Raw genomic sequence first — 23560 nt, 5'->3', positions numbered from 1 at the left:
GGCAGAAGAAAGGATAAGTGACTTGGAAGATAAAATGGTGGAAATAACTACTACAGAGTAGGATAAAGAAAAAAGAATGAAAAGAACTGAGGACAGTCTCAGAGACCTCTGGGACAACATTAATTGCACCAACATTCGAATTATAGGGGTCCCAGAAGAAGAAGAGAAAAAGAAAGGGACTGAGAAAATATTTGAAGAGATTATAGTTGAAAACTTCCCTAATATGGGAAAGGAAATAGTTAATCAAGTCCTGGAAGCACAGAGAGTCCCATACAGGATAAACCCAAGGAGAAACACGCCAAGACACATATTAATCAAACTGTCAAAAATTAAATATAAGGAAAACATATTAAAGGCAGCAAGGGAAAAACAACAAATAACACACAAGGGAATCCCCATAAGGTTAACATCTGATCTTTCAGCAGAAACTCTGCAAGCCAGAAGGGAGTGGCAGGATATACTTAAAGTGATGAAGGAGAAAAACCTACAACCAAGATTACTCTACCCAGCAAGGATCTCATTCAGATTCGATGGAGAAATTAAAACCTTTACAGACAAGCAAAAGCTGAGAGAGTTCAGCACCACCAAACCAGCTTTACAACAAATGCTAAAGGAACTTCTCTAGGCAAGAAACACAAGAGAAGGAAAACACCTACAATAACAAACCCAAAACAATTAAGAAAATGGGAATAGGAACATACATATCGATAATTACCTTGAATGTAAATGGATTAAATGCTCCCACCAAAAGACACAGGCTGGCTGAATGGATACAAAAACAAGACCCATATATATGCTGTCTACAAGAGACCCACTTCAGACTTAGAGACACATACAGACTGAAAGTGAGGGGATGGAAAAAGATATTCCATGCAAATGGAAATCAAAAGAAAGCTGGAGTAGCAATTCTCATATCAGACAAAATAGACTTTAAAAGAAAGACTATTACAAGAGACAAAGAAGGACACTATATAATGATCAAGGGATCGATCCAAGAGGAAGGTATAAAAATTGTAAATATTTATGCACCCAACATAGGAGCACCTCAATACATAAGGCAAATACTAACAGCCATAAAAGGGGAAATCGACAGTAACACAATCATAGTAGGGGACTTTAACACACCACTTTCCCCAATGGACAGATCATCCAAAATGAAAATAAATAAGGAAACACAAGCTTTAAATGATACATTAAACAAGATGGACTTAATTGATATTTATAGGACATTCCACCCAAAAACAACAGAATACACATTTTTCTCAAGTGCTCATGGAACATTCTCCAGGATAGATCATATCTTGGGTCACAAATCACGCCTTGGTAAATTTAAGAAAATTGAAGTCGTATCAAGTATCTTTTCCGACCACAACGCTATGAGACTAGATATCAATTACAGGAAAAGATCTGTAAAAAATACAAACACATGGAGGCTACACAATACAGTACTTAATAACGAAGTGATTACTGAAGAAATCAAAGGGGAAATCAAAAAATACCTAGAAACAAATGACAATGGAGATACAACGACCCAAAACCTATGGGATGCAGCAAAAGCAGTGCTAAGAGGGAAGTTTATAGCAATACAAGCCTACCTCAAGAAACAGGAAACATCTCGAATAAACAACCTAACCTTGCACCTAAAGCAATTAGAGAAAAAAGAACAAAAAAACCCCAAAGCCAGCAGAAGGAAAGAAATTATAAAGATCAGGTCAGAAATAAATGAAAAAGAAATGAAGGAAACAATAGCAAAAATCAATGAAACTAAAAGCTGGTTCTTTGAGAAGATAAACAAAATTGATAAACCATTAGCCAGACTCATCAAGAGAAAAAGGGAGAAGACTCAGATCAATAGAATTAGAAATGAAAAAGGAGAAGTAACCACTGACACTGCAGAAATACAAAAGATCATGAGAGATTACTACAAGCAACTCTATGCCAATAAAATGGACAACCTGGAAGAAATGGACAGATTCTTAGAAATGCACAAACTGCCGAGACTGAACCAGGAAGAAATAGAAAATATGAACAGACCAATCACAAGCACTGAAATTGAAACTGTGATTAAAAACCTTCCAACAAACAAAAGCCCAGGACCAGATGGCTTCACAGGTGAATTCTATCAAACATTTAGAGAAGAGCTAACACCTATCCTTCTCAAACTCTTCCAAAATATTGCAGAGGGAGGAACACTCCCAAACTCATTCTACGAGGCCACCATCACCCTGATACCAAAACCAGACAAAGATGTCACAAAGAAAGAAAACTACAGGCCAATATCACTGATGAACATAGATGCAAAAATCCTCAACAAAATACTAGCAAACAGAATCCAACAGCACATTAAAAGGATCATACACCATGATCAAGTGGGGTTCATCCCAGGAATGCAAGGATTCTTCAATATACGCAAATCAATCGATGTGATACACCATATTAACAAATTGAAGGAGAAAAACCATATGATCATCTCAATAGATGCAGAGAAAGTTTTCGACAAAATTCAACACCCATTTATGATAAAAGCCCTGCAGAAAGTAGGCATAGAGGGAACTTTCCTCAACATAATAAAGGCCATATATGACAAACCCACAGCCAACATCGTCCTCAATGGTGAAAAACTGAAACCATTTCCACTAAGATCAGGAACAAGACAAGGTTGCCCACTCTCACCACTATTATTCAACATAGTTTTGAAAGTGTTAGCCGCAGCAATCAGAGAAGAAAAAGAAATAAAAGAAATCCAAATCAGAAAAGAAGAAGTAAAGGTGTCACTATTTGCAGATGACATGATACTATACATAGAGAATCCTAAAGATGCTACCAGAAAACTCCTAGAGCTAATCAATGAATTTGGTAAAGTAGCAGGATACAAAATTAATGCACAGAAATCTCTTGCATTTCTATACACTAATGACGAAAAATCTGAAAGTGAAATTAAGAAAACACTCCCATTTACCACTGCAACAAAAAGAATAAAATATCTAGGAATAAACCTACCTAAGGAGACAAAAGACCTGTATGCAGAAAATTATAAGACACTGATGAAAGAAATTAAAGATGATACAAATAGATGGAGAGATATACCATGTTCCTGGATTGGAAGAATCAACGTTGTGAAAATGACTCTACTACCCAAAGCAATCTACAGATTCAATGCAATCCCTATCAAACTACCACTGGCATTTTTCACAGAACTAGAACAAAAAATTTCACAATTTGTATGGAAACACAAAATACCCCGAATAGCCAAAGCAATCTTGAGAACGAAAAATGGAGCTGGGGGAATCAGGCTCCCTGACTTCAGACTATATTACAAAGCTTCAGTAATCAAGACAGTTTGGTACTGGCACAAAAACAGAAATATAGATCAATGGAACAGGATAGAAAGCCCAGAGATAAACCCACGCACGTATGGTCACCTTATCTTTGATAAAGGAGGCAAGCATATACAGTGGAGAAAAGACAGCCTCTTCAATAAGTGGTGCTGGGAAAATTGGACAGGTACATGTAAAAGTATGAAATTAGAACACTCCCTGACACCATGCACAAAAATAAACTCAAAATGGATTAAAGACCTAAGTGTAAGGGCAGACACTATCAAACTCTTAGAGGAAAACATAGGCAGAACACTCTATGACATACATCACAGCAAGATTCTTTTTGACCCAGCTCCCAGAGAAATGGAAATAAGAACACAAATAAACAAATGGGACCTAATGAAACTTAAAAGCTTTTGCACAGCAAAGGAAACCATAAACAAGACCAAAAGACAACCATCAGAATGGGAGAAAGTATTTGCAAATGAAGCAACTGACAAAGGATTAATCTCCAAGATTTACAAGCAGCTCAGTAACAAAAAAACGAACAACCCAATCCAAAAATGGGCAGAAGACCTAAATAGACATTTCTCCAAAGAAGATATACAGATGGCCTACAGACACATGAAAGAATGCTCAACATCATTAATCATTAGAGAAATGCAAATCAAAACTACAATGAGATATCATCTCACACCGGTCAGAATGGCCATCATCAAAATATCTACAAACAATCAATGCTGGAGAGGATGTGGCGGAAAGGGAACACTCTTGCACTGTTGGTGGGAATGTAAATTGATACAGCCACTATGGAGAACAGTATGGAGGTTCCTTAAAAAACTACAAATAGAACTACCATACGACCCAGCAATCCCACTACTGGGCATATACCCTGAGAAAACCATAGTTCAAAAAGAGTCATGTACCAAAATGTTCATTGCAGCTCTATTTACAATAGCCAGGACATGGAAGCAACCTAAATGTCCATCAACAGATGAATGGATAAAGAAGATGTGGCACATTTATACAATGCAATATTACTCAGCCATAAAAAGAAATGAAATGGAGGTATTTGTAATGAGGTGGATGGAGTTAGAGTCTGTCATACAGAGTGAAGTAAGTCAGAAAAACAAATACAGTATGCTAACACATATATACGGAATCTAAGGGGAAAAAAAAAAAAAAAAGGCCATGAAGAACCTAGTGGCAAGACGGAATAAAGACACAGATCTACTAGAGAATGGACTTGAGGATATGGGGAGGGGGTGGGGTGAGATGTGACAGGGTAAGGGAGTGTCATGGACATATATACACTACTAAATGTAAAATAGATAACTAGTGGGAAGCAGCCGAATAGCACAGGGAGATCAGCTCGGTGCTTTGTGACCACCTAGAGGGGTGGGATGGGGAGGGTGGGAGGGAGGGAGATGCAAGAGGGAAGAGAAATGGGAACATATTGTATATGTATAACTGATTCACTTTGTTATAAAGCAGAAGCTAACACACCATTGTAAGGCAATTATACTTCAATAAAGATGTTTAAAAAAAAAAAAAAAAAAGCCTAGGTTTGAAACCTTGGTACAGCCTGTGTTTTTAACCATTATTAAACAATGTATCATTTTGTCTAAGTGGTTTGTGAATTCGTTATATATTCATATGTTTTCCTTCTATTCATGGAATTAGATTCTAGCTTCTTATTATATGTGCAAGGCTTTCACCAATCTGGCCCAACCCTTCCTTTCAGATGCAACTCTCAGTACCCTCTCTGATACTGAGCTCTCCAGCCAGAATAAATACACTCAGTTTCCTTAAAATGCTCCTGTCTCTCTGCTCTGTTTCATCACCCTGGAATGCTGTCCTACTTTCCTCTGCGTATTAAAATCCCCCTTGTTCTTTATGATCACTTTGTTTTCAATATTCTCCGCAAAGTGTAGTCTATGCCTGGCTGGTATTCTTTGTTTCTTCTTTGGTGTGTCCAAACTCTTGGTTTTTAACTGGAGATACAAACTGCTTTGTGGTTGATTAGTGGCATGCCTACCTCTGACATTAAAATGTAAACTCCTTGAAGGCAAAAGTTCTGTCTTATCAGTCTTGGTACAGTCACAGTGTCTTACACATTCCTTAGTAAACACGTACTCACAGTTTTGTGAATGTTTGATAAAGTAAAAAAAAAGAAAGGGGAGGAGGGGAGAAGAGGGAAAAGAGAGAGGGCAGGGAGTCAGAGGCAGAGAGAGGGAAAGATTACTTAATTGGTGGCTCATATAAGATCCCTAGTGCTTAATTAACTCAAACCTGCTCTTATTTTGAAATTAAAATGCATTCCAAGCTCTATATATGCTTTCAAAACACTCATTTCCTTTAATATCTGGTCAATATCTATCCCTATACCTGGGAGAAATTTACACTAACTAATGTAATAATACTTTATCTTAGTAAATACTTATGAGCTGCAATATTAGGCAATCACGTCAAGTGCTTGCAGAAGTACAATATGTTTATTCTGGACACTATTGAGAGCATCCTGAATATACTGTCTCATATACAAGACAATCCTCAAAAGCCCTTCCATTACAAGCCCAATAATTGAGACACACAAATATTTGTATGCTCTTCTTCTCCACTATGGACACACACATGCACACAGAAGGAAGGAGGAAGGAAAAAATCCTCCAAATTACACAATCAATTCTCTCTTCAAAACATCCCACTACAACACTCTCTACTCCACACTAGTGCAGGTTTGTAGAGAAGGCTCTGAGCCCCTGTTCGTGAGCGCGAAGTCTCGAGTGTGAGGTAATCCCATTATATTCATTGCAATTACAGGCCTGTGTCCTGAGCCTCCTGCTGACAGAAGGCTACCACATCTCATGCCTAATTAAGAGCACAAAATTTTTCCCCAGCCACCTTATTACACACAGTGTGCTTGGATCTTTCAGGCAATACCCTCACATTCTGGAAGAATCAACTGCCTCTTTGAAATCCGAGGTAACCACCACAGAGCTAAAGATGTCAATTGAAACCTTTTTCCTACAGTCAGCAGCAGATGAAGCCCATTTCCCTAGAACAACAATGGGACTATAAGAAAAAGAAACCGTGATTACAATAAAAGATCATTACAGAGATCATGTTCGGATTAAAAACAAACACATGCACCAAATAAACAAAAATCTTATCTGACCAAGAGCCAAGGATCATACAAACCTTCTTATTAAAGTATACGCTTACTTAAAAAATTGGAATAGTGAAACAATGTAAAAGTAGCCAGATTTGTTTCCCTTTGACCATAATACAGCTGAAAGCACAGGGAATGTGGACGTATCAGAATGCAAGTCTCTTCTGCAGCAGCGCCTTGCAACAGAGACCCATCTCCTTAGATAACCAGCCCTGTGACCGGGGACACATCTCTTCTCTGCAATCCGAATTGACTTCTTCATTTAACAACCACCACAAGAAAGGAATTTGAGTTAAGAAATTCCCAAGGTCGGTTTCCTGCCTTAACATTCACTGAGGGCCCCAGGTTTCTTTGATACACTCTGACTCTGGTAGGCAACAGCTGGTGCACTTTATTTCACCTAATACCCTCCAGCATTATCAAATGCCTCAGGCAAAGAAATACTAGCCGAGCAAAATCTCAGCATGCAAAAATGTATCATAAGGGTACTTCTAATCAATGAGGCCCTGACAATTTCATTCACAACCTCTGACAATTTCATTCACAACTTCTATTTCACTGCTGCAGTACAGGTCCTGGTTAGCCCCTTATCATTTTTAAGGACGTGATCCTCAGAATAGGGTCTTGTTAAGAATGCAAATTCTTGTTCCTCATTCCAGACCTACTGAATCCAAAACTCTGAGAATAGAGCTCAGTAATCTGTGGTTTAACAAGACCTCCAGGTGATTCTGATGCATGCTGAAGTTTGAGAATACTGCAACAGTCACCTGAAGTGTCACCTTGCCTCTACTCTTGCTCACCTCTAATATATTCTTCATACTGCCACTAGATCAGTTTTCCTAAAGTCTGAATCCGATTTACTCCCTCCCTCCATTCCTCCTCTCCCTCCCTTCCCCACTACAGCTACCCCTGCCCCGCCCCGCCCCGCCCCCCTCCTACCATCCTCATTTCTTAAAACCCTTCGGTGTCACCGGTGATCCATCCCTCATCAAATACAATACAAACTTCTTAGCAAGCCAAGCCTTTCACCATCTGGCCCCATTCGACCTTTCCAAAGTCTCTTCTTCCCACTCACCCATGTGCATTGCACTCTGAGCTCAGGCCACGATGAACCTCCTGCTGTTCCATGAAAAGGCTATGCTCTTTGAGGAATCTGTGCTTTGCTCAAGCTGTTTTCTCTGCTCAGAATGACTTCCCTCACCCCATCTGCTTGGCAGAATCCTTCTCATCCTGTTAGACTCTTCCTAAGCATCGTTCCCCTCTCTGAGGTCTCTTCATTCATCTCCGCTTCTCCCTTTATGCCTCCAAATCAAGTTGATTCTACAGTATTTCTCTTATTGCACAATTTGATGAATAAATTTCAGCTGTCATGCTATATGGTAGTCTATTTACATAACTCTCTCCCTCACTTGCCTGAACTCTTCAGAGAACTTGGGGAGGATACTTTGGTAGTTTATTTCTATTTTATTTTTACATCCTTAACTGAGAATATATTAGGCATTTATTAAGAATTCCAATTACTATTTGAGTGAATAAATTGACTTTTGAACGTCTACTCTCGACAGCACTGCTATGCTAGTGAGTTGCCACCTTTAACTCTATTTTACAGATGGAAAAACTGAGCCTCAGAGAAGTTAAATAACGTTGCCAGCTAGTAGTAAAAGGCAAAGCTGATTCAAGTGCAGGTCTTTCAGACTCTAAAGCTGTTGCTTCCTCAACCAAACCACAGTGTTTTCCCAAATAAACTAAAGATGGAGTGACGATGCACAGCCGTATCTTCCTTGGCATGTTTTCACATTGTCCTTACATATAGTTCCCATTATATGAAATAAGGCCTTAGGTTATGACTGAGCTGATTTATAAAGACAAATATTGGATATGTAAAGCCAAATATTTCTGGGCCTCAATTTCTTCATCTGCAAAAAGGCTTGTTATATATTACTAATATCATCATTATTATTATTATTATATATAATATTTAAAATAATTATTATACATAATAATATAAATAATAGTTATTATATGTAATAATAATTATTATATAATTATATTATTACTAATATATTATTATTATTAGCTATTAGTATTATAATAACTTCTAGGCATAATAATCTATGATTGTGAACTGGGTTCTTCATGTCTGATTATGCTGTTTCAGTAACAGCTCAATTCTGGGCACATTCATGATGCTCTTTAAAATTTATTTAATTGACTGTTTGCTACTGCAATTGTGTCAATTCTCATTAAAAATGTTTTGACTGAATAAGGGTATGAAGTTGACGAGAAAGTCTCTCTCCCCAATGAATATTTAATCCTGGTTTAGATTTGCCAATCAAAATTCATAAAGAAGACAGGAAAAAATCAGGAAACTGATTTTTATCTTTACAACTAGTCACACATATTCTATTTTCCCTATTTTATCCTTGGTTGGTGCAGCTAAACCATCACAACAGTTATTATCACTGTCATAGTTGTTTTACTTCAGACTCTCAAGTTAATAAATGCTAAGGAAGATTTTAATTAGCTGAAACCTAAATTGTCATTATTAATTTACTAGTTACATTACAATACCTCGTAAAACATTTATGCTGCAGTAAATGGAGCACCCATTTTCCAATGATCACGTGGCACAGCTAATTTACTACACAGCTAAATATTTAATTGTTAATCTTAGTAAAGCTAAAGGTACTCAGCTAGATTACATTACTTGTAACAAAATGCTTAACATCATTACTTCAAATGTTATAAAATCTTATCAGAGAAATAATGGAAGTTCAGACATTTGTAAGTATTTCTGAAACATTCTTAGAATAGCCTTGACAGGTAAATGGAACTATTATAAATTAATCAGTAGATTTTTAGTAAGGTCAAATAGGGAAAGCCTGAAAGTTTTTACATTTAGACTATCAGGATGGGTAGAGAGTTTCTGTTTGGGATGATAGAAGTTCTGGAAATGGATAGTGGTGATAGTTGCACAACATTGTAAATGTACTTAATGGCACAAATTGTAAACTTAAAAGTGGTTAAAATGGTAAATTTCATGTTATGTATATTTTGTCACAATAGACAAATAGACTATCAAAAATAGACTACACTCAAGTTGGAGTATTGTCTTCCGCATCCACTAATACACAATGTATTCCTTGAGTACTGAATAGGCTGTGTTCACTATCACACCCCAGCTTCCTGGCATATTGTAAGGCACATATCAGATGAATACATTTATGGATTGTTAAAATTTTTTTCTGCCCAGTACTCAAAGTTAATGTTCAGTTTCTTTAAAGAAAATAGTTCTATTTCAGAAAGACATGCTATTGCTCAATCAGTGATAAAATTGTATAAATTAGAAATAGGTAGGATACGGGAAAAGAGGCAACAAATATTCTAGAACATAAAATGTTAATTAGAAATAAAAAGTAAGCTGTCTCCAGTATTTGAATGTTCTCATATCCGTTGAACAGCTCCTAAGAGCACAGAAACACATGGAAGTATCTATATCACTGAGCAACAAATAGTGATGACGGATGTTGATTCCTTTCCAAAAGCAGAGCGGGTGCTTTGAGAAGACAGAAGTTCATTATACTAATTAGAGGCCCTTGCCCTACATCCTCAGAGGATGTTCTCTTGGGTAGATATCAAGGCAGACACTCTTGGGTAGATGTTTTTCAAATTAATGACTCAACAACCAAATGGCAGTAATCCTAGCATCTCTGGTGAGATCAACTGCTTACATTAGGGCTGCAGATAAGAGTCACCTTCCAAAAGCTCAGTAAAGCCCAGGGTTGTTGTACTGGGGCAGTGCTTTGCTTGCCCATCTGTGCTGGTGTTGTGGAGCACATGATTCTGAAGCAGTTCAAAGTGGCTGTACTGCAAGTCAAAATCAGAGTCAGAACATGGGATGGAAGAATTGGCTACTCATTTGAAAGGTTCCACAGAACTGCACTCAACCCAAAATCTCTTTTAAAAAAAAAAAAAAAACCTATCTCATAGTATGTATTTAAAAGCACCTAATTGTAATGCCTTTACATCACAAATATTTCCTCAGTCCTCATAACAACTCTATGAGAGAGGTCCTATTATTCTCACTTTATAGATGAGAAAACCGAAGCACAGCAAGTTTAAATAGCTTGCTCAAAGTCCCATAGCTAGTAGCAATGATGGGACTTGAGCCCAGGAAGTCTGGATCCAGAAATTGTGTTCTTAAATACTCCACTCTTCTGTCCCAATATATCTTAAGAGAAGTATTAAAAATAAGAAGAGTTTCTTTAAGATTTTTTTTTTCCTAGGACACTATGCATGTCCACATGTGCTACCTAGGAGCATAATCAGACCAGGTGTGTTTTATTCTAATCTTGGAAAACAGGGCTCTGTGAATGAGATCTATGCCAGGCGGTTTACAATCAGGCACAGCTAGATTTACAATCTAGGCACATTCTAGATCCCACAGCTCTAGAATGCTACAATTCAGCAAAAAAGCACCGAGGGTTTGGCAAGGCAGAAGAAATAAATGTGTTATTTATACTGCTAAAGCAGACCTAAGAGTTTGTTTTAATTGTATATATTTCATTTTTTCCTAACCTATACCTGAACTTCCTCAGCATAGAGACCATGGCGTGATCATTTCTGCATCCTTCATAAATCCCAGCATAGCATCAGTAGTAGTAGGGTGCAAGTAAGTCTTTGTTCAATACCAAGAGACAAATAAGCATTGTGAATTGTTAATTGCCTTAAAAGGCCACAGATAACTCATTTACTTGAATTTTATTCTTCTGGGGTCAATCTGGAGACATGAAAAAATATGACTTCGAATCTGTTGAGGACAACCAGATAGGTGAATTTCAGGAAACCAGGAGAGAAAACGCATAAATTAATCTGAAATGTATTTAAATTTGTTTTCTAAAAGGCATAGTGTAGTTCATAACTGCCAACAAGCACCGTTTCATTATGCTACATTTCATCCTGTTTTTCTCAAAATACTGGAGAAATGACGGATACTAAAAGAAATTCCTACTTGTGTATCACATACGCCATTTCCATAGAGCTCTTGCAAATTCTAGAGATATGCAAAGGGAAAAATACAACTTTAATAAAATAATGGATCATATTTGAATTAAACATGATATTCAAAATGTTACACTTGGGGAGTTAACAGAATGTTGTATGCAGAGAGAGCAAGAGGTAAAAATGTCCTATAACATCCCATACCCTCCATAAATTAAATCTGAGAACATTAAAAATGGTGATAACAATGAAAAGGATTACTTATGGAATGAAAATGGAAAACAGAAACAGATTAGTGAAGATATTTTCCTCTCAAAATCTCAAAACTGTGCATCCTAGAGCTGAGGTAATAAAGGTGGTTATTTCTAAGAAATAGATCCAAAGTGTCTCCATTCCATTCACAGCAGGAACATCTAAAGTAGCAATTAATGCAAGCACTGGTGTGGAATTGTTTTCCAAATGCCTCCCTGTTGGATGACTTTTTTTTTTTTTTTAATGGAAGCAGGGCTCATAAGTCAAGATGAATTTGGAACAGTTATTTACTGAAAATATCATCATAGGTTATGAATACCACCATCCAATATTATGAATACAACCGATAATACTTTTGGTGAAATGGAAGGAACCTATCGCGGCTGTTTATCTCGGACTACAAGGGTAATGCTTGAAACTCCTTGAGATTTGATCATGGGAAATAAACGTAGGGGCACTCATGTCAATGGTGTGTGGAGTCACTAGGTCTCCTGTCAGAAGAAGGGATAGACTGGCATTCAGAAGATCTGAGTTCAAATCTCAAAAGTTTGGCTGCCAACGATTTACACTGGGCAAGAAACTTCCCAAACCTCATGTTGCCTAAAGACTCAGTTTGCTCAACAGAAAGACATGGGAAATAATGCAGCACCGTGCTTAAGAATGCAGACTCAGATCCAGGGTGCTTGGGTTCATATCCTTGTTCCAGAACATGCTAATTTTGTGTCTCTCGGCACATTAATTGACCTTTCTGTGTCTCATCTGTAAAAATATGGATATAATAGTACTTAGTCCATAGGATCATTGTGAGGGTTAGGTGAGTTAGAACACGTAAAATCTTAGAACAGTGACTTGCCCACAGTAAGGACTCATTAAGTGGTCATTAATGTTACAGTTATCATTTATGAAAGGAAGGTTCATTCAGGTTATGAAATTCAGTGTAACACTGCACGAAGCTCTTCCTCTCCCCTTTTCCCCCAAGACCTGAAATAAAGCTATAAAGGTGACGTGATGCAGTCACCAGCTGGGAGATGAGCACCTTGAGTCATTCCATACATATCACTTCACTTCAAATGAGAAGTAATATGCCTTGATTGACATTCACCAAACAGAGAATGTGCTTTTTATAAGGATGATCTAGTATTCATGTATTAAAAAGCAAATGAAAACCTAGAATTTCCTCATAGTCAGCGTACTGACAATTTTTACTTAAAATGTTCTCAGTAATTTTCCCCCCTCTAATTAGCAGCAGAGATATGGTCTGCTCACTCTATAAAGCCAGGATGGGAGGGCAAGTCCATTCTGAAACCCAAGGGAGTAGTAGAGTAAATGGAATCATTAATGAAGAAGTTATCAAAAGCTGCTTTGCATCCTATCTGGAACTATGTGGAGTATTAAAATGAATGGAAGGAATGAAGGAAAGGAGAGGGAGGGAGGGAAGGAGGGAGGAGAGAAGGGAAGGAGGAACGAAGGAAGAAAGGAAGGAAGCAGGGAAGGAAGCAAGGGAGGGAGGAGGGAGGGAAGGAAACATCAAGTGTTTCACAATGGACCAGATACTTTACATGCAGTTTTTAATTGAATCAGAAAACCATGCAAGAATGTCTATCACTATTTTTAATATATGAGAACACTAATAATTAAAAAGATGCATTCATTTGCTCAAGGTCACCCAACCAGTGAGGTGTTGAGTCAAACTCAAACTTGAGTCTGTAGTCTTTCACTGCATCCCATTGTTCGTGGATGTGCCAACAAGAGAATTCACAAAATGTATGAAGGAAAGGGGTCAATAAAGGTGACAAAGACCCTATCCAAAGAGCTTAGAAAACAATGAAAATAAGTCCTAGGTCAGGATGGTGTTCAGAGAAGAAGAAATATATTTTTCTTATTCTCTTATACCTTCCCAAGTACAACCCCCTCCAAATCTTCCACCTCCAACACAATTTTTCCTCTCCCACAGTACATCAGTTTCCACCCTTCCTGTGCTAGGGATTCACCAAAACTTCTCATGTGAAATAACATAGTTCGATAGTGCTATGGTCATGAACACCATGGACAGACTTCCTAACCTGGACAGTGTTCCTTTCATCATACCTTGCTGTAAACTCTGGTGAAAAGTCAGAAGCCCTCCTCATAGTAGAAACGTTCTCCCATATTGAGGAATTGTGGAGTTGATGGTATGAAAAGCAAACCAATTCTGTTTATAAGTCAGAGTAACCTAGAGCAAAAAGGAGGTGTGGAAAGGAAGGATAGTATTTGATGAGTTTTACTTTATTTTCATATTTTATCAAATTTTCTGGTTGAACAGTTAGCAAATCTGATAAAATATGTTGCTTTCTTGGTTAGACCACAGAATATGAAGACAAGCACAGTGATCCTCTAAAAGCAGCTCATTCATTCCCTTTACCTTCTACATCGTCGCCTTTTTCCTACTATATTACTAATTTTAATAACCCTTCCTAGAAGATATTGACACTGCAGAGGCTGTGTGTTTATTAGAATTTACATGCTTTGGATTAAAAAGGACACTCAACTGGTTACATATTTCTCCCTAGCAATGAGACCTTGACCCTGGGCACTAGAAAATCATTGAACATCACCATGTAAGGCCATCATGGCATCATGGTATATTAGTCTGCTCAGGTTGCCATAACAAAATACCATAGACTGGGTGGCTTAAACAACAGAAGTACACTTCCTCACAATTCTGGAGGATGGGACATCCAAGATCAAGGTCTGGCAGGGTTTGATTTCTGGTAGGAGAGCTCTTTCTGGCTTGCAGATGGCCAACTTTTTGCTATGTCCTCACATGGCAGAGAGAGAGAGAGAGAGAGAGAGAGAGAGAGAGAGAGAGAGAGAGAGAGAGAGAGATCTCTTTCCTCTTCTAAGGCCACTAATCCTATTAGATTAAGACCTCACTATTATAATCTCATTTAACCTTAATTATCTCCTAAAAGCCTTTTCTCCACATCTCCACAACCACACTGGGGGTTAGGGCTCTAAAATATGAATGGGGAAGGCACAATTCAGTCCACAGCAAATGAGGTGAGGATTCTCTACATAACTAGAATTTTCAGATTAAGAAAGTACAGAAATAAATATTTCATGCTCAAACGTAAACCTGTAATCTTTTGGCATGTGGGACAAAGCAGCTGGAAAATCTTACAGTTTGACATATCATTGTTGGTGGTTGAAGAGGACTCTGGTATTCTGGTTTCACTTCAGTGTTTGTGGTATGGAGAATGGGAAAGGAAGGGATGGGAGCCTTCAGCCCCAGTGCTATAAAATGCCTCATATTCCCTTTTCTTTACAAGGCAGTAAAGAAAGAAAAGTCCTGAGTATCTCTTACTTGGCTCCCACCTTGAAATTAGGTAGATTCTCCATTATATTCTTACTGCTAATGGTTAAAGACATCCTAGGCCTCTTGTATACATGCATTTGACATAAATTTTATTAGTTTTGCTTAGTGCTGGGCATTGTGCTAGGTCCTGGGAGTACGAAGATGAATGAGATCCAATCCTTCCCTTTAAGGACTCCGCAGTCTTACAGCAAATCAGGATTAGAATTCAAAGAAAGTTAGAGTTGGAAGGAGTCTGGTTGCAGATGAAGAACTCAGGCCCCGAGAGATTAAGAGACTTTAGCCAAGGTGGCACAGATGGTTGGGACAGGGCCAGTTAACATACAGGTCTACTGACCCCTAATTCATCCTGTGCAGCTCAGAGTCCTCCATCCAAGTCAATAATTTAACCAGGGTTTATTTAGAGCCTACTGTGTACCAGGTATCCTGAGTGGGACAGAATTTATAATGATTTAATAATTTAATTAGCAATTTGATAATTTATTTGGAGAAATAAGACTACCTAAAATAAAATTATTAGTGAATACTACAAGGCATGATTTAAAGTGAGATGGTTTCTCCATTAACTCCATAAACATAATACATATGCAAATAAGATGTGTACATTATTTGATTATTAAATTTATCTCTACAATGATCATCATGGTTGAGCTACTATTGCTGGATGGGAGAGTTTTCCTTACATCTTCATCCCTCATGTAATAAATACCACTGAATAATACCAGGTAGAGGAAGACCATTCTAAAGGTATATTGAGGGTAAAACAAATCAAAACAAACAAATAAACAAAAACAATTTGCAACTAAAATTCTGTAAACTGGACTGAAGGTAGGCTATCTGGATATCTGGTTCCTGGAGGACCCCCAATAAGAAATCAGGTCTTCTGTCTAGCCACATAGTTACTCAACAGAGATGAAGCACAGGCAGATGAGAAGATGGCAGTTGTGTTGGTCTATCCTTTCTCCACATCACTATCTCACCCAATCCAAGAAAGGTTTAAAAAGCACAGGGTCTGAGTGGTTAGGGTGACAGGCTCTGGATTCAACCAGACCTAGCCCTGAATGCTGGTTCCACTACTTATGATCTTGGGCAAAATCTGTAACATCTTACACCTCAGTTTGTTCATCTGTAAAATGGGGGCTAATAACAAGATTATCTTAGATGGTTGTAGTGTGGATTAAATGAGATGATACATGCAACGTGCACATCATAGTGCCTGAGTAAACTGCTCAATAAATAGGCATTACTATTATCAATAACAATTTTACAGTGATTTTGTGACCTGTTAGCTTTCTCTCCAGCCTGCTCTCCCCCTCCTTCATTTTAGCCATTTCTCTGATCCTGTCCTTTCCTTCTGTCTCCCTCCCTGTCCTGTTAACAGCTGTCCCTGTGCTCTTCCAAGGTGGGCAACTGTGTTGGGACCTCAGAACAGGTGCTACTGTCCATTTTGCTGCTTGATTCACATGCCAGGGGACAGGGGAGAACTGCAGGACTGCATTTAGCGTGGACAAACACCTGTCCTCTCTGTCACCACAGCTAGACAGACACTGGTGCTGAGTCATGCTGCTGCTCACGACTGATGAGCTCTCAAAGACTCAGACGCTCTGAGAAAGAGACCTGAGAGGACAATCTGTCCATCCCTCTCTCCAGGTCAGGTTACTCTTCAATCTACCATGAGGCAAAAATAGACCTAGGAAGATTCTATCATTCACCGAGGATTGGAGAGTCTTCAACATCAGGACATTTCTTCTTATGCCTATGCTCAATTACAGATTTTGCATTTAAATTCACTTTTTACATTTATCTTTCATAGGGAAAAATCAACTTGATATCTAGGTCACTGTAAACATATATCATGCATACAGTATATTACATAATATGCAGTACTCTGTATGTATGTGTGTATACATACAGACTATTCCTTATTGATTAAGAGCTTGAGCTCTATAGTCCACCACCCAGTCTAATCCCGGTCACCTACCGGTGATGCGTTTTTGTTCTAAAAATTAATAATAAGAGTAATGATCTCACTAGATCCTTGTATAAGCACAGTTCTCAGTTCATAGAAAGAATTCAACAGAAGTTAACTATCATTGTTGTTGTTATTTAGACATATAAGTATATACTGAGAAGCCAGGAGCCTTCTTAAAGGTTTCTCTTTTGCAACCTAAATGGCTCCAGTTTGATTATGGCTTTTAAGCAATTTCTTCTATAACCTTCATTTTCATTTTTCCCTCTATTTATTTACCTTCCTAAATCCAGAATAGCATATGTAATGCTGGTTGAGTTTGATCAGCACAGGACAAAATGTATGATATATTTTAGGGTTGTCTATTCTATTTTCCTATGCAAACTATTATTATGATTTGCAAAGAAATAAAAGTGATTTGAAAGCAAGTGTAACCTTTAAACATTTTATTTATATTAACTCATGTAATCCTCAAAATAAACCCATTCATTATTCATTCTTTCAGCTATGCCATACTTCATTGATTCTAAAAATAAACTTTTTTTTGTTTGCATTTTAACATCTCTGAAATCAATGCAATCTTACAGTTGATGATATGTTATAGTTCCACTGACAGTCTTTATTTTTCTTTGTAATACATGAAAAAATGATGCATCTTGCAACTGATGACAACCTAGAGTTGATGAAATAGGATATGAGAGACAACCATATTCCAGGCACTCTTTTAGACCCTAGAGATATGGTGAAAAAGACTGAATAGTCCTTCATTTCACAGAATCCACATTCTAATGAGAAATGAGAAACAAAGATGATTACAACTGACATACAAGCTGCTGTGGGAGCCGATGGAAGACCCATCCTGGGCTTGTAGGGGCCAGGGAAGGTTTCCTAGTGGTGATAATGTCACCTAAGTTTAGAGTTAGGGGTACGGCTAGTCTGTGGTTTAGTAGTCAGCCAAACAGGATAAGTGAAATCCTAGAAACTAGAAAAAGCATGGGACGTTCAGGAATTTGAAAATAGTTCAGAATGCTGATTTAGAGCAGAGAGAAAAGCAGAAGCCATATCATGATGGGCCATGTAGACGTGGTAAGGGGTTTGGAGTGTATCCTGAGACACTGGGGTTCTACTGAAGTATAGGTGTTAACTTCTATTTGACAAAGAGAAAACTGAGGCCTAGAGAAGGCATATGACTGGCTTCAGGCTAAATAGCAAAGAACACGACTATAATTCCCTCCAAGTCCTCACTTTAAGCCCAATGCTCTTTATGCTATACCAGGATCACCCAGGACAGTATTCTCTTTTGTTGGCCACACTGCCAGCAAATACATTACTAAATTTCCCCTTATGTTGGTTTACGTTGAATTAATGTGTTTGGTTTAGATGGGGAGGTGGGTAGAACCAGTGTGTTGGTTCTTAAAGAATTCTCCAAGGTGAATAGTGCCTAATGTCAGAATATTTGTGCTCAGTTACATCACTCATAGAATATATATCACAGCCAAGCTCATCCACAGTTGTGTCTGTTAGATGATGGATACTGATGCCGGTCTTTTCTAAATGCATCATGCATCTACTTTCATGGTATATGCTTAAAATCAAAATAAATAAATATAAAAATTAAAAACAAATGAAAGAAGGTGATGCAGAAGTGAAGGTTCGCAACTTCAAGTGTTTTATACTCTTGCATATGATTATGTCACCAGAAATTGCAGTTCAATTTATCTTACAGCTGCCCTTTTACAGTAATACAATCTAGAGACTGATTAAGTTGAGCAATTTAAGTTGAAATGTGGCAAACAAGTAAGACACTAACTTCTGAATTAAGAACACAGGGTCAAAAAAATTATTTGAATGAAGGTATTCTATTGCAGCCAGGAAGTCTTGATTTCATAGTATCACATTTCAAATAATTTCATTCACAGAATTTGTTAGTATGCACATACTGTCTTTTTCATGAAAGAATAGCTAAGAGCCTTTTCTTTTTCTTTTTTTAGAACAATGACAAGGTGAATCAGCTAACATCTTTGACTTACTCTAAAAAGAGAGTGCAACTGCAATTGCCAAGCATTTAGGTTTTTTTTTTTTTTTGGTGAAAGACACCTTTGGTTTTTATAGGATAAGTAATGAATACAAATGCCATTGTTTAGGTTATGATGATATAACAATTACTAGCCAGTTAAAAGGAATAATAGGTGCCAAGATGATAGCTTGAGACACTTATTTAAAGGGGACAAAGAGTGTAAAGTCTTTATAACGGGACAGACAACTGTCTATTTAAGATAGCTTAGGTACAGTCTTATCTGAAATAAGGGGGTTGAGTTACACCATCAGTAACTTTGATTCGGTAAGCCTCATGACTTATTAAGACAGGTAAATGGTAGGTGGATGGAAGAGAGGGCTAGAGACTCAGAGTCATTTTTAGAATAGCTTGGATAAACTCAGTTTCCAATCCTAGCATTAATACTTACTACTAACTGCGACCTTGGACTAGTTACTCTTCTCTCTAGGACTCAAGAAAAACAATTTCTACCTTAGAGGATTAAGTGAAACTCTATGGTCTAAAGCATTATGTGTATATGAACAGGGACTATCGTTAATATTGCTACTGTTGTGATTGTTTTATCATTATTATTATTACTACATTCCATGCTGCTGTTTGATTCTATTGGCATTAGATGAGGTAAAACAGTAGGCCAGGCAACCATGAATAAGGTATACTGCATGCTTAGGGATGCCATTTAGGCTTGCACATTCCCAATTAGCTTTTCAATTAACCCCAGCCTTGAGGAATATACTTCCCCAAGCACACCTGAATGCTAAAGTAGGACTGATGGGCTATGATGGGTGTAGGTTTTTTTTAATTAGAATAGGAGAAAATAAACCATGTTACCTATAGCAAAAAGAAGCCCAAATTTATAGAAGGTACTAAAACAAAATCAGTCACTGTCTCTGATACAGATTTATACCCCCAAATGCTAAAATCTGCTCTGAAGGTATCAATAGTTCTTTCACACTTAAGTATACCGGTCATTTTCTAAATAAAACTCAACAATAATCTTGCTTCCTCCATCTTCCTTCTCTTTATAATAAAGCATGACAACATATAGTCAGCAGCACCTTACATCCCCCTTCCTGTTTACACTTATATGATCTCTGCTGTCACAGTAATACATTATAGGAATTTATTCAGCTTGCAGTATCATTTGTTAACTGCCTTCTTGGTTGAAGTATATTACTGTACTCATTAGACAAATATTAAAATTCACAGAGTTGGTTTTAAATAAGCCATATGATAAAATGAGGTACTCAGAATAAATAAACTATTTCCATTCGCTAAGCGCTGACTGAGGGCCTTGTTGTTCATTGTTCAAGGCAGCACACCTTTTAATTTATTCCAGAAACGCTGTGAATACAAATTCTATGAAAAAAAATAAAAACCGAGACGCTATTTTCATGTTAGTTAGCATCATTTAGTGTTCAAAATTAACTCCTCTTAGTTCCTCTGGCTAACGCAAGGGCATTAGAGTTAATAATTTTTCCTTTAGTCTTTATCACTCAGGGAGCAAAACTTCAGTTCTCTAATGTTGATTTCCTTACTCTCTGAGTAACACAAATAAAGTATTATCTCTGAGTAAGATAAAGTATTAAAAACCCTTAAGCCCACATTTGGTTTCTTCTGGCTTGTTCCAAGCAATGGCCATTACAGAAATGAAATGGAGATACTGAAGGCCCCTTACTAGCTTCTTTCCACACTCAAGAAGCAGAAGCCCGTGTTCCTTGGATTAACATCCTTTTAGGTTCTGTACACTGAATTTCATAGAGCTGGTGTTCTCCACATTCAGGCCCAAACCTGAATTCAGTGTCACTGGGAGATTCTACTTTTCTTTGCATACTAATTTGGCATAAGGCATTATCTGCCAGTGGCTTTCAGAGCCATGTGTGGTCCCTGACAGTCCCCTCATCCATACAACCTATAATTTTCATAGGAAGAAGGCACTTTTTCAAAATATTTGCTCCAATAAAAGACCCACTTTCAAGTCTCTTTCCTTAAAGCAGAACAAAACAACACAAAGCAAAACCCTCAAAACCCAACTGTTCACGATATATGGTGCTGGTATATGATAATTAGGTTTGTAATCGTTTTACCTGCGATATATGGAAAAGGAAAGGAATCCATTCTACCCCACCTTTGCCTCCCTCTACTGCTCCTCCAGCAAAAGTGCCATTAAATAACAAGTCTGTCAACATTCTACAATCCTCAAATCTGGACATTCTGAAAGGCTACAACCCTAATGTCAGAACTCCAGTGATGTTTTTTTCTCTTTTCACACTACAGTCATCTTGGTTTATCACTGGATTCTTGTCCATTTTATCAACATTCCCACTCTGAAGGAATAAATAGCAAGTTAAAGTGAAGGAATCTTTGCAGTTGAGAGCAAGGACTGTGCCACAGGCCAGGAAAGCCTCCTCTGGGTCAATCTCAAGAGTAGGTCTAAGCTCTAAGAAAGGATACTTGACCAAAGATCACATCCTCAAAATAATATGGAAAATCTCAGTTTCATAAAATATTGTTTTCTTTGGAAGTTTCCCCATCACCTAACAAATTGGATACCGATTTCCTAAATATGACAGTTTGGCCAGTGCCTCTGAAAGCATAAGGCAAATTAGAGACGCAAGCTTGTTATGCAGCTTAGGACTTAACAGGCCTTTTTCATGTCTTAGAGAAAGAAAACTAATGAGGTAAATCTACATAGAGGTTCTCTGGAAACAACCAGTCATGCTAAATAAAAGAAATACAAAGCCATTCTCTAAATGGCCAGGACTATCCGATTATAAATAGAGTTCTTGCTCATTGTAAACACTTTTGAAGTGATGGCTTTGTTGATTTGAGAAGATATCAAGCACCCCTGTGGAGTCTGGTCAATGTTACTGAGAGTCCCAAACATGTGCTCCTAGGACACACACTAGGACACAAGTACTGGAGGAAGGCTCAGGGATTTATAACGCCCCCTTCAGAACCAAAGATTTTAGTAATAAAAATAATCCAGTGTAGCAACAAGTTTACTAGAGAGCTCCCTGAAGAAGCAAAGATTTTTCAGCTGCTCAATTGCTTTCACCCTGTGCCATTTAAAGGAATATTAAGCCTCTGTTGAGACACTATCAATTGATGATTTCACCAAATATTCTGTTTGAACAGCTAATGACTCATGCTTGACCGCCCCAGGCCTCTCTCCCAAGTAGCCAGGCTCCAAGAGTTCCCCCTCCTGCAAGTGGCATGGACTACATTCCCAGCGAGAGGCAAGTTCGCATCCCAAGCTAAAAAAGCCTGCGTCTGTATTCAGTCAGACCAGCAATCCAGAGCAGGCAGTTGGCAAATCGAAAAGGTAATCTCCATCCCCACTCAATTCCCTACCTTTTCGGATTTCGCCTTCCTGGCGTTGTGCACGAACCTGCGACCCAGCTTCTTGGCATACCAGATAGAGGCAAACATAGCGATGCCAATGGAAGGAATTCGCAATGAAGCTGCGGCACAATCAACTTCCCACCTCGGCTCAGAGACAAGCGGAATCGGTCTGGAGCTGTCACTTGCAGGCTGTTGCTTTCTCAGTTCCTCTCATGCTGGTTAGCCGAGGCAGAGGGTGGGAGGAGGGAGGGGGCTGGGGGGAAGGGCAGTCCTGTTTGGCCAGTCCGCAGGTATATTTACATCCTGCCAACAGGAGGTCCGGGTCAGGCGGGCGGGCGCTGCCTTCCCAGCCAGCGCACACACATCCAGGCGGCTAAGTATCTGTCTGCAGTTCTTCGGTTCCGTCACCACCAAACTCCATGCGTGTCAGGAGGAAGGGAAGCCGCAGTCAACTCCTCCGGGAGGTGGCTCACCTCCCGCTCTGGGCTCCGGCGGTTGCCTTCCTCGCTTGGCTTCCCTCTGCCTTGACAGTACGTGCTGGCGGCAGTGGCCGCGGAAAGACAGATCCACACACAGCCTCGCAGGTAAATCAGCCAATACAGGAGCTGCCAGGCACGGAGGAGAGGTAGGGCCACCACGGACTTGGCCCTGTGGGCACAAACAGGTGTGCCCGGAGCTTGAAGCACGCTCTGATCCTCCGAGAAGATCGGGCTGTTAGGGTGGCTGGAATCAGAAGTGTCCTTCCTTTGCCCCCTCCTCAACTCCATTTGGTCCAAGGAAAATCCTACGTGTGCTCATCAGCCAGTCTTACCCACAGTTTGCAAGAATAACACTTTATTTCTTTGGAGGCTGGCCCGGGACAAAGGGCGAAGTGAACAGGATGAAAATGTATTCCCTAATGGCGGAGTGAAGGTCCTCAGCTTTTAAACTCATTGGTTCCACCTCTAAAGCAACCTGGGCTGCTTTTATAAGCACAGGTTTACTGCCTTAAGACTGAGTAATGGAGAGGGGCTTAAATCTGCCTTCAAATTAAAATAGAGCAATTTACTCCCTTTTCTTTTAACAAGGGAGTTTTCTTGTAGTGATAGCCAGT

The 23560-nt window shown here is 38.6% G+C and overlaps 1 protein-coding gene across 2 annotated transcripts in view; it reads right to left on the bottom strand.

Moving 5' to 3' along the window:
- Positions 1–23560, bottom strand: part of DLG2 (discs large MAGUK scaffold protein 2) — a 2071189-nt gene that overhangs the window by 928299 nt on the left and 1119330 nt on the right. Inside the window, exon 1 of one of the 2 annotated variants that reach the window (XM_059930680.1) lies at positions 22477–22554. The exons of the other annotated variant lie outside the window; for it this stretch is intronic. Within the exon in view, the coding sequence (XP_059786663.1) occupies positions 22477–22554 (78 nt within the window). Of the gene's footprint in view, positions 1–22476; positions 22555–23560 lie in introns of those variants that run through there. 2 annotated transcript variants of the gene reach the window in all.

Source organism: Balaenoptera ricei, chromosome 8 (genome assembly GCF_028023285.1).
Source record: "Balaenoptera ricei isolate mBalRic1 chromosome 8, mBalRic1.hap2, whole genome shotgun sequence".
In the NCBI taxonomy this organism is placed as follows: domain Eukaryota; kingdom Metazoa; phylum Chordata; class Mammalia; order Artiodactyla; family Balaenopteridae; genus Balaenoptera; species Balaenoptera ricei.
This window is presented reverse-complemented; position numbering and strand designations above follow the sequence as displayed.